The following is a 12,452-nucleotide window of genomic DNA, read 5'->3' as shown; positions in this document are numbered from 1 at the left end:
CGCGTCACGGTAGAATACTTGGGGAAGGCTAACTGGGCTAACTGAAGATTTCTGGAGCCGATACCTCATTGGTTTCAAACACTAAGTAAACCAGCCTAAGTAAGCCGGCATTCCACATCAAGGAGACACCAATGGAACTGTGTGTTTTTGTTTTGATAAAACAAGCAAACAGCTCTTGTGTTCCATGTACGATGCCTTTCACTTGCAATAACGTAATCATCTTTCATCATTTAGTAAATACATATTGAGTGTCTACAATTTGCCAGGCTGTGATGCTGCCGGGAAGAAAACACCAACCCGGTTCCTGTGGTGCTTACATTAAGGGGAGATACTGCCTATGTATCCAAAAAAAATCTCGCCACATAACCTCAATCTGTAAAACCTGGCTTGGGGAAACGGAAGAGCATGCACGCCCTTGGAGCAGCTGGAGGTCCAAACCCAGGCGGCAGCTGGCGGCGACCAAAGCCGGAGACCCGCCCCGCGTCGCGGGGAGAGGCGCGCGGCAGTGACGCGCAGGCCTCGCCCACTGCTCCCTTACAAGCCGCGCGCTGCTGTGACGCGCAGGCCTCGCCCCCTGCTCCCCGCTGCGCGCGCCCGCCCCCGCGAGCCAAGTGCGCAGACTCGTCGGCCCGGCTCCGGTTCTGTCGGGACGCCGCCGAGCCCGCGACGTCGCCTCCGGGTGAGTTTCTGAGGGGGCCGCCAGGCCTTGTCCTTCCGCAGTGGCCGCGCGGGCAGCAGGGCGCTGCAGCCGCAGTCCCGGCCGCGCTGTTTGGTAAACAGAAGCCCCAGCGTGCCCGGAGCGTGCAACCCCTCGCTCGGCCCGGCCAGCCCCGGGCGTGAACCGAGCTGACGGAGGATGGCAGCCTCCGGGGTGGAGAAGAGCAGCAAAAAGAAGACCGAGAAGAAACTTGCTGCTCGAGAAGAAGCTAAATTGTTGGCGGGCTTCATGGGCGTCATGAATAACATGCGGAAACAGGTACCGCCTTTGTGGGAGTGACGGACGCCAGGGGGGAGGGGGTCCGGGACTCGCGCCCCTGGCTCCCTGGGCCGAAACCGCGCCCGGCGGGGTCGCGGCTCCCTTCCTCGGCCCTCGCCCTTCCTTCCATTTTCGCACGCCGGCCGAGCTGCTGTTGACTCGAGGGTCGCTTTAAACCGTTCTCGAGCCGCAGCGTCGCCTCGTCGGCGGATGCTGTGGCTCCCAAGTCCCACTCCTGGGGGACTCCCCGGGCTGGCATTCGGCGTCGCGTATCGGTTGTGTAACAGCTCTGCCCTAGTTATCTCTTTGTGAGGCGAGGATCCCTCCATTGGCGAGCCGCTAAGGTGTCGTGAGATCTTGTGCGGAGAAGCCCATTGGCACAGCCCAACCCGAAGCCCCCAAAGGGAAAGGCACAGCTGGCCTGAAATCAGCTCCTCTTAAATAAGGATCCCCGGCCCTCCTCTGGGTTAGCCGGGAGGAGCTAGTCGGAGACAAATTCTCCTGTACGTGTTCATTTCGAGCAGAAACAGTCACCGATAATACCGCGCAGTCTTTTAAGGCCCCTGTGCGCCTCTGTGATTAAGAGGAGCTCTTTGTTCTGGCTTTGATGTGTGGCGCATTAATGAAAGTCTTCACGTCGGCGAAAGGTGGGTTATGAAAGGAATAGATTTTAACACGGAGAATGTGCACTAGAGATGTTTTCTGTTTTGTTTTGTTTTTTAAATTCTATGACCTCTTCTACCAAAGGGCGTAGGAAAGTCACTTGGTTAATTTTTTTATTCCGTGAGCTTTATTTCTAAAAAAATGCGCATCGAAGGAGATGCGGGAATGTTTCTGTTTTGTAACCGCGGTTCTGTTTTTAAAGAAGACAAAAGGATGTGCGTCTGAATAATAGCGAAACCTCATTTGCTTATCTAGTGGTTCTCATGAGAATATGGAAAACAGGTCAGGAATATAAGATTTATATGAAGATACTAGCTTCTGGTTTCTTTAAGCAAACTCTGACTGCCCGGATCTTGTCTTTGTTCATCAGCTCCTGGAATGGTGCATGAATGCAGTAGATATCTGTCCAAATGCCTTTAAATCTTTCCAGGCTTTTGTGCGGAAGTAGCTGTGAACGTCTGAATTCAGTATTGTGTGTAACTTACTTTCATGTATCTATTTTCATGTATACATTCAAGTGCCTTTTTTTGTTAACCTTTTTATATTTACAACACCATTGACTTCATATTACTGGTGCATTTAACAAGTGTCTGCTTGTAAAGGGTGAACACCATTCACCAGTGCTCAAATTTGTTTCCAACATCCCTCCCATTCCCCCCAGATACGTGGTTTTATCTATCCACACCAGCATGGTGAGGCATCGCCTCATTCCTTAAGGAGATGGATGCAGCAACCTAGTTGCACCCTGTTGTTTATTTGAAAAAAAGGGGATTTTCTGAAACTCTGTGTTTAGCTCTTTGGGTTTAAAAATTGATTCATATCTGGTTCTTAGACTTAGCTTTAGACTTCATTAACTTCTGTTTATTTACTGTTAAGCTAGAAATAAAGTTCCTGAAAAATCAGGATTCTGTTACTGTTACTTAGTAGGAAGGGGAAAATAGGTACTGGGTGGAACAGCCAGGGATCTCTTCCACAGTGGTTAACTGACCTTAATATGTTGGATTCTCTCTTTGTCAATGGCTTTACATGTTATTTGGGTATTCTCCAATAGAACTTCTATGGAACTTCCAACTTCATGGAATCCCGCATCTTTTTCAAGATGTGCAGTTTCAGTCTGCGGTTCATTTACATTGTACTTATATTGTTCTGTTTAACATTGTAACACAAGAGAGACTCATCAAGAGTGACTGACAAGGGCAGTTGATGGGAATTGGCAGAAACAAACTGGTCTGAGCCAGAAGAAGAATGTTTGAATGGGAACCAATTTTTTAAATGTTCTTGTCCTTTAGTGAATATTATGCTGTGACTATTTTTGCTTCCCCATATGACCTTATTACTTTGGGAATCAAAATAATGTGTGCCTCAATGACAGGGACCCTTCTGTACATACCCAGGAACATTCTTACAGGAAGTTGAGAAAGTGGTGAAATTAGAATATCTGAATTCCAGTTCCCGCTCTGCCATTAATTAGTTTTGTGATCTTAGATAAATATGATTTAGGTCATTTCATCTTTCCGTAGCCTGGCAGCGAACTCTATACATAGAATAGAGTGGGGGTTCTTCAGAGCCAGCAGCCTCAGCTTCTTATGGAGCCTTTCCCTTCACCATCCTTGCAGTCATTTTTAGCCTTTTGTTTTTATAGTAAACTTTCCAATGAAGTATAGGAATCACTGAAAGGATACAAATCATAAACATGTAGCTCAATGAATTATTGCAAAATAAACACATCACCACCAACAAGAAATAGAACATGAAGAGCATACCAGAGGTCCCCCTTTACATTCTTCTCAATCACTACCCACCTTCCAAAGGTAACCAGTGTTTCAACTTCTATCATCATAGATTTTTTTTCCCTGTCTTAGAACTTATATAAATGGAATTATACAGTATATAATCTTGGGTATTGGTTTCTGAAAGCTAACATTATTTTTGTGATATTTATTATGTGGTTCTGTGTAGCTCTAGTACATCCTCATTGTATTTAGTATTCCATTGTATAAATATACGACAATTTATCTATTCTATCATTATGGACATTTGAGTTATTTCTCGTTCAGCACTATGAAGAATAGTACTGCTTTTTTTTTTTTTTTTAAGATTTTATTTATTTGTCAGCAAGGGAGCACAGCAGAGAGAGCAGCAGGCAGAGGGAAAATTAGGCTCCCTGTGTAGCAAGGATCCTGATACGGGACCGGATTCCAGGACCCTGAGATTACAACCTGCGCTGAAGGCAGACACTTAACCAACTGAGCCACGCAGGCATCCCAGGATATACTACTTTGAACATTTTTGCATATTTTGCTCATGTGCACGTGCATGCATTTCTGTTGGGAAATACCTAAGAGTGGCGTTGTGGAGTCATAGGTTATGATATACTCAGCTTTAATAGAAATTGTTATTTAGTGTCCAGGGCTGTGGCAGTTTACACTTAGGCCAGCTGTGTATTAGTTTTTTACTCTACATCCTTATCAAAACTCAGTATTGTCAGTCTTTTTTTTTTTTTTTTTTTTTTAGATTTTATTTATTTATTTGACAGACAGAGAGGCAGGCAGAGAGAGAGAGAGAGGGAAGCAGGCTCCCTGCAGAGCAGAGAGCCCGATGCAGGGCTCGATCCCAGGACCCTGAGATCATGACCCGAGCCGAAGGCAGTGGCTCAACCCGCTGAGCCACCCAGGCACCCCAGTATTTTCAGTCTTTATAATGTTAGTCATTCTAGTGGGTTATAGTAGCATCTTTTTTTTTATAAACATTTTATTTATTTATTTGACAGAGAGAGATCACAAGTAGGCAGAGAGACAGGCAGAGAGAGAGGGGGAAGCAGGCCCCCCGCCGAGCAGAGAGCCCGATGCGGGGCTCAATCCCAGGACCCCGAGACCATGACCCGAGCCGAAGGCAGAGGCTTAACCCACTGAGCCACCCAGGCACCCCTAGTAGCATCTTATTTAATTAGGTTGAGCACCTTTTTATTTCCTTAACTTTTTGTTTAGATTAATTTTATTACCTGATAAACAACAGAAGAGCTCTGCAAAGTGGGGCTAGGTCATAGTCACTACTTTTCATACCTAATTGCTTTGGCTCTTGTGTTAATGAAGTCTAGGAGACCTTAAGGGTCAGAAGACTCAGGAGACCTTCCTGAGTACCACTACAGTTTACAGTTGCCTCATGTTAAGTGAATTAAAGCATAATTAGAATTTAAAAGCTTATGTTAAAGTCCTACTAAGAATTATGTGAGAGAACCAAAAAAGCTGATTTAAGGATTGGATGCTGAGCAGTCAGGTGGGCTTACTTACTAAGTAAAATGACTCAACTTCTGTACACTCAGCTCTTCAAGATTGTAAATTACTAGTAGTCATTAATCTTTACACGGTTTGTTGTGAATAATCTAAACCTTCTGCCTTAAATTCTGAATAATAGAAACAATTCTTGAGCATTTATTTTCAACCAGCCATTCTGCAATGTGTTTTACATGCTTTGTCTCATTTTGTTTCTCCCAACAGCTCCCACTGACAACTCCCATCCTCCAGACCTTCCTATTTTTAACTCCACTGTCTTCTTCTTTCTGTCCACTTAGGAGATAATCATCTCTCTCTTCATTCCGTTTCCAATGCCCCAGGCTTTCATGACCTTCCATTCTTTTTTCCCATCCATCTGATAAAAAGCATCAGTGACTCTTTACCTTTTTTTGTGCAAGGTTTCTAAGCACAGCTGGAAAATATCCCATTACTGGGCAGTTCTTTCCCAGGTAAGTCCTGTTTTCCTCTACAGTGAGTCCTCTCTCAGTATCTATACTTTCAGTATATCACCCCTTTTTGATACCATAAATAAATAGAAGACATTATTTTAGAACTATCTAACTTTTAAATTTCCACCACAAAATCTATATACTTATTTTGACAGTTCTTATTTTTTTTTTTTTTACAGTGAAGGAGCTGCCTCTTTCCATCTAAAGCCAGTACTTTCACTTGGGCTTTGGCTCCCTCAATATTAGCCTAGTCAGGAAAGTTATACTGTTGGTTATTCCATCTCTATTGAGCATCTTTAACTTCTTCTCTATCAGAGTCTAGCATTTAGGCATGTTTTAACTTCTCTGGTTTTTAAATTAACCATCCAGTCCAGCCTACCCATTCTTAGTTTCAACATTCCTCTATAAATAATACCTCTCTCCCTGCTGTTAAAGCCAAAGGGTGGGTAGATTCACTGCCCCCCCTCCCCATTTTGGCTCACTATTGACTTACTCCTCTAGCTCAGTTTGGCTTTCTGACTCCTCCGTTTGGATGAATGCTTACTGAGAACCACTGTATGTGGGGTCTAGCAAAATGCCTAGCATATATAGGCATTTTGCTAGATTCTGTAGTTGCAGTGATGAGCAAAATTAGACAGTCCTTGCTCAGGTTTTAGTCTAGTAGGAGAGTGAGACATGAGTCAAGCAATCACACAAAAGAAATGTAAAATTGCAACAGTGGTAGTAGGTATTATTAAAGAGAAGAATGTGATACAGTGAGGGGTTGGATGATTTGACCATCAAATCAGAAAGATTTCCCCAAGGAACTGGTAAATGAACGGAGAGCTGAAATAAGAGTACATGTTAATTAGGCACCTTAAGGCAGAGCCTCTTAGGTAGATGGAACAACAGATGCAGAGGCCCTGATTCAGAGACCTACTTACCATAGAGTGGCAAGTACAAGAGGCTGATTAAAGACCAGAGTGGCTGGAGCACCAAACATTAGGGGGAGGATGGTGTAAGATGAAACTGGAAAAGTAGCTAGAGACCTGCCCATGCACAGTCTCCTAAGTCAAGTTAGGGGGATTTGCCTTTATTCTAAAACTCCTTCAGATCTGTGTTGTGCAGGTGAGAGGAGGGAGACAGTTGGAAGTCAGATTATCTTGAGTAAGATAGGAGCCAATTAAAACAGTCACTGGAGAAATTTGGCCCTGAAGGAAGTAGGGAAGTAAAATGAAGTTCGTTTGGTTTTATTTGTTTCAGTTGGAGAGATGTAAGTGTGCTTAAAAACTGAAAGGAAGAATCCACTCGATATGGAAAGAGCTCAGATGTCCACTGACAGATGAATGAATAAAGAATATGAGAGATATATAATGATAATGTGACGTATATATAATGTAATGGAATATTACTTAACCATCAAAAAGAATGAAATCTTGCCATTTGCAATGACATGGATGGAACTAGAGGGTATTATGCTAAGCAAAATAAGTCAGTCAGAGAAAAACAAATACCATATGATTTCACTTACATGTGGAATTTAAGAAACAGTTGAACATAAGGGAGAGAAAAATAAGATGAAAACAGGGAAGCAAACCATAACAGGTTCTTAACTATAGGAAACAAATTGAGGGTTGCTTCAGGGGAGGTGGGAAGTGGGGATGGGATAATTGGAGGATGGGCATTAAAGAGGGCACTTGAAGTAATGAGCACTGGGTGTTGTATGCGTCTGATGAATCACTAAATTCTAACTCTGAAACTGATAATATAGTATATGTTATCTCAGTTGAATTTAAATTAAAAAAATTTTAAAAAGAATGCATTTGAGGTGTAGTGCTTGAATGTATATGAGACAGAATGGATAATTGATAGATGATTCCTGAGATGAGATCTAAAGTAAAGGTAATTAATCTCTCTTGGAAGAAGGACATTTTCTCTTCTATAAGAGTGGGAAGGAAGGGACGCCTGGGTGGCTCAGCTGGTTAAGCGGCTGCCTCCAGCTCAGGTCATGATCCCAGCGTCCTGGGATCGAGTCCCGCATCGGGCTCCTTGCTCGGCCGGGAGCCTGCTTCTCCCTCTGCCTCTGCCTGCCACTCTGTCTGCTTGTGCTCACTCTTGCTCCTCTCTCTCTCTGACAAATAAATAAATAAAATCTTTAAAAAAAAAAAAAAGAGTGGGAAGGAAGAGAGGTTGGTATATAGGTATGTTTGGAATCAAGAGAATAAAGGAGTTTCTGTCCAGAGGCCTTTGTTCTCTCTAAAAATGGTAGATGAGATCATCCACTAGAATGAAGGAGGAAAATGAAGCTAGAGGTCGAGGCAAGTAATTTTTGTGAAGGATAGAATTGGTAGGATTGCTGCCAGTATTTTTGAAGGTTTTTTGAGGTTTATTATTGTGGATTTGTAAGGAATATTTATTCTTAACCAGGGTTTCAAAGCCCTGTCTGATGTGATCCCAATCTATTTCAGTCAGATTTCATACCACTCTTAGCCATTTCAGTCCAGGCACCTGTCTCCCTTCAAAGCCTGAAATGTACCAATGCCTTTTAACTCTCTTTCTCTCCTATTCATGCTTCAGTTCTTACTTTAATGCCATTCTGGATAGAGAGTATCTGATAGACCTAGCTTGGGTTGAGTGCTAAACCTTTGAATCAGGTATCTATGCTAAGGAGAACAAGGTCTTGTAGCACAAACATGATCTTGAAAGACTCATGTACTGAGACCATTTCCTGAGAGGGGAGAACTCCAGTGAACATTTACTACAAAGATTCATATTGTTGGGGTGCCTGGGTGGTTCAGTGGGTTAAGCCTCTGCTTTCAGCTCAGGTCATGATCTCAGGATCCTGGGATCGAGCTCAGTAGGGAGCCTGCTTTCCCCTCTCTCTCTGCCTGACTCCCTGCCTGCTTGTGATCTCTATCAAATAAATAAAATATTTTTAAAAAATTCATAGCATTGAAATAGCCAGCATATTAAATATTTTAGGCATAATAATATAGCATACAATTTAGTTTCATTCTGTTAAACTGTCAAAAATGTGGTTGATTAATATTTAAGAGAGACAGTCTTAAGAATATACCATCTATGCTAAATACCTTAAATTCTATACTTAATGTAAAGTTAACATGCTGGCAAATGGTGTGCCAGGAGTAAATGAGTTCATTTTGCACTTAAGTTGAATCACACTGTAATATTATAGTGTAAACTTTTATCATGAAAAATTATTCTAGAGTCGTTTATGGGGCACCTGGGTGGCTCAGTTGGTTTAAGTGTCTGCCTTTAGCTCTGGTCATGATCCCAGGATCCTGGGATCAAGCCCCCCATCGGGCTCGCTGTGAGGTAGGAAACCTGCTTCTCCCTCTCCTTCTGCCTCCTGCTCATGCTTATGCATGCACGTGCGCACTCTTTCTCTCTCTCTCTGTCAAGTAAAATATTTTTTAAAAATAAAGTGGCTTTGTATCTTCTATAAAATTTTTTAGTACTGTTGCCTTTCTTTAGTCACTCATTGCTGTGGGAAGCAGTATGCAATAGTGGAAATAACATGGATTTTGGAGTCAAACAGCTCTGGGTTTGAGTCCTAGTTCTGTCTTCTTACTAATTGTGTGACATTGGGCAAGTCACAACTTCTTTAGACTTTTATGTTTGTATGTGCGCAACAATGGCCATAATATTATATTGACCTACCTTACTGATGTTGGGGATAGTGAGACAGAGAAAGTGAAAACTTTTTTTTTTAAGATTTTATTTATTTATTTGACAGAGAAAGATCACAAGTAGGCAGAGAGGCAGGCAGAGAGAGAGAGGAGGAAGCAGACGCCCCGCTGAGCAGAGAGCCTGATGCGGGGCTCGATCCCAGGACCCTGGGATCATGACCTGAGCCAAAGGCAGAGGCTTTAACCCACTGAGCCACCCAGGCACCCTGAAAACTTTTTTTTTTTTTTTTTTTTTTGTTTATTTGAGAGAGATCACAAGAGCGGGGTGAGGTGCAGAGGGAGAAGCAGACTCCCCACTGGGCAGGGAGCCCAGTGCTCAATCCCAGGACTCTGGGATCGTGACCTGAGCTGAAGACAGGCACTTAATCAACTGAGCCACCCAGGTGCCCCTGAAAATTCTTGATAAATTATTCAGTATTGTCATATAATGTTAGTATTGCTATTATCACAATGAATCTCCTGGAATTCTTGGTTACCAGCAACCAAAATATGTCCTCTCTTAAGCCAAAATAATTTATTGCAAGAATAACAGGAGCTTACCGTATTGACCATAGACTGGAAGAGGAGCAGGAATGGCAAAGAAGCAGAAATCCTGGCATTCTCTGTTAGGTAGGCTTTGGAGATTCTGTAAGCAATTATAGTGTGGGAAAAGTCTTGACTATTTGCTGCTGCTGCTGCTGCTGCCACTGCCATAAAAACAATTTTTCCACCATCTTTCTATTATTTGCTCAAAATTCAGAATCCTGAAAGTAGGTAAATAATTGGCTGGCCTTAGATTCTTTGCCAGGTTTTGGCTCTGCTGAGTAAAGAGAAGAATTAACTGGGGCGCCTGGGTAGCTTAGAGGGTTAAGCCTCTGCCTTTGGCTTGGATCGTGATTTCAGGGTCCTGGGATCAAGCCCCGCATCAGGCTCTCTGCTCAGCGAGGAGCTTGCTTCCCCCTCTCTCTCTGCCTGCTTGCTTGTGATCTCTCTGTCAAATAAAATCTTAAAAAAAAAAAAAAAAAAGTGAATAACTGACTCTTAACTTCCATATTGCCCTCTTACCAACATAGTACATAAAGAGGAATTTTTCCAGAAATGGGAGCTTGGGGTTCTAATAGGCAGGAAATTGGATGCTAGATTGCCAGAATCCATTAAAAAAAAAAAAAGTCATCAGGTTTTTCACTTAACTATATCTGACTTCAAGATTACTTGGTGATAGGGCGCCTGGGTGGCTTAGTTGGTTAGGGCCTCTGCCTTTGGCTCAGGTCATGATCTTGGTCCTGGGATCGAGCCCCTCATTGGGCTCCCTGCTCACTGGGAAGCCTGCTTCCCTTCCTCTCTCTCTGCCTGCCTCTCTGCCTACTTGTGATCTCTGTCAAATAAATAAGTAAAATCTTTAAAAAAGAAAAAAAAAAGATTACTTGGTGATATCCATTCCTTCTATAGTCATTTCAAGATTCTGAGGCCTAATTCTTAATAGAGTCTTTACATGATTATGGAGGGGAACATTTCATAGTTAAAACTTACATAAATATAAGAGCAAGGATGAAAATAAAAATAGAAGCCTCATTCATTTTTTATTATTTATTTGTTAATATTTTTATTATTCATAATTTCTTCTTTTACTGCCTATTCCTATTCTTTAGGACCTGCAGTTCAGGGTTCTTTATCTGATGGTATGACGTATTTCTTTATTCCTAGGTGTCTTGAACCTTTGGTCTTGCCTGTATAGGGTCACTTTAGTCTTTCATTAACATTTATTCCTGGATTTAGTACCAGCAAGGGGCCTGGAATTTGGTTTTACAGTACTTATAAGCTGAGTAGTTAGCCTATTGCTGTTTGATGGATGCTGGCAGAAGACATGAGACTCCTAGGTTAGAGACAACATATTTGATTAGTTAGAGCACAGTATCATGAGCTTCCACATGTATGTGTCAGTTCCCCTTGCCCCACAAGTACTGTGAGGGTGACCCACTGGGGCCCAGATGGATGTTATACACACAGTGGGTTTGTGTTGTAGCTACGGAATGAACACTGAGCTTAAGGAGTCTGTCATTTTATAGCAAACAGTAAGCAAGCCTATTCTTTACTCCTATAGGGAAGACTATCTTATCCCTTATCGTTGCTTACTGCCAACATAACCCTGAGAAATGGCCCATGGCATGTCCAGGAAGATATGTAGGAATTCAAGAGAACCATAGAGGACTCTTCTCTCCCAACAACAAAAAGGTACCCAAGGGGATCCCCAAGCTCCAGTTATCCTCTGTCCCATAGAGAAGAGAAACCTTTTTTCTTTCTCCTTCAGGTTCAGGCAGCTAACCAAATGTAAAAACTTTTGTTCTTTCTATCCCGTGCGAGGAGAATGACAAAATGCCCAGTTGTAGCCTTAACTTCTAATTCTGTAAAAATATTACTCTGTCACTTGGTCGAAGCATTCTTCTTTTGGGTCCTTGTATCTTCAAACTAGCAGAATCCACCTCCAGAAGGACTGATTGGTGATATCAGAAGCAAAATATTTGTGAGTGAATCGTTAAGCATCAGGGGAGCTTCTTCCATCCCTTGGTTGCCAGGCTAAGTCTGACTATATAGAAAGTGTGTTGTCTGTGTAATTTTTTTTTAAAAGATTTTATTTATTTATTTGACAGACAGAGATCAAAGTAGGCAGAGAGATAGAGAAGAGGAAGCAGGCTCCCTGCAGAGCAGACAGCTCGATGTGGGGCTCTATCCCGGGACCCTGCGATCATGACCTGAGATGAAGGCAGAGGCTTTAACCCACTGAGCCACCCAGGCGCCCCTGTGTAAATTTTTTTTAATTTTTTTTTTTTAAGATTTTATTTATTCACTTGAAAGAGAGTACAAGCAGGGGGAGAGCAGAGGGAGAGGGAGAATCAGGCTCCCCACTGAGCAAGGAGCCCCTCCCACCCCCCAATGTGGGACTCAACCTCAGGACCTGAGGATGATGACCTGAGCCAAACCATCTGCCCCTTGTCTCTGTAAATTATGTGAAATCACATCACTTGAAAATGGATTCTGCTGCTTAAAAAGTTTGAAAACCACTATTATAAGGCTTTTCCCTGAAAGGAAAAGGAGAATGGATATACATACACCCACACACATGGTGTGTGTGTGTGTGTGTGTGTGTGTGTGTGTCTCTCTCTCTCTCTCTCTCTCTCTCTGTCCATCTGTATGTGGTATGGGGAACAGAGGGCAAAGGGGCTGGGGCTGGGAAAACATGTCTGACCTTCAGCCTCACCTAGGAGAAGGAGCTCATCTCTCTCCTACAAGTTTTGCTCAATGAGAGTGATGTTATCTGATTAAGCTAGAAGTCAAGACATTGTTTTATTAATGGTGCAATTATTCTTTTGAGATGTACATCTACTAAGATCTCCATCAGCTAAGG

General features: G+C 42.7%; 1 protein-coding gene across 3 annotated transcripts in view; it reads left to right on the top strand.

The window, feature by feature from the left end:
- The first annotated feature begins 568 nt into the window (after positions 1-568).
- The window catches only part of KLHL7 (kelch like family member 7), a 68,718-nt gene continuing 56,834 nt past the window's right edge, over positions 569-12,452 (top strand). Inside the window, exon 1 of one of the 3 annotated variants that reach the window (XM_082693714.1) lies at positions 569-976. In XM_082693714.1, the coding sequence (XP_082549840.1) occupies positions 857-976 (120 nt within the window). In that variant the 5' untranslated portion in view covers positions 569-856. Of the gene's footprint in view, positions 977-1,219; positions 1,624-12,452 lie in introns of those variants that run through there. The other 2 variants (XM_082693715.1, XM_082693717.1) reach the window with 2 other exon arrangements.

The sequence above is a fragment of the Mustela nivalis genome (assembly GCF_964662115.1).
Source record: "Mustela nivalis genome assembly, chromosome: 12".
Lineage (NCBI taxonomy): Eukaryota > Metazoa > Chordata > Mammalia > Carnivora > Mustelidae > Mustela > Mustela nivalis.
The sequence above is the reverse complement of the archived record's forward strand: the minus strand, read 5'-3'. Positions and strand labels throughout refer to the sequence as shown.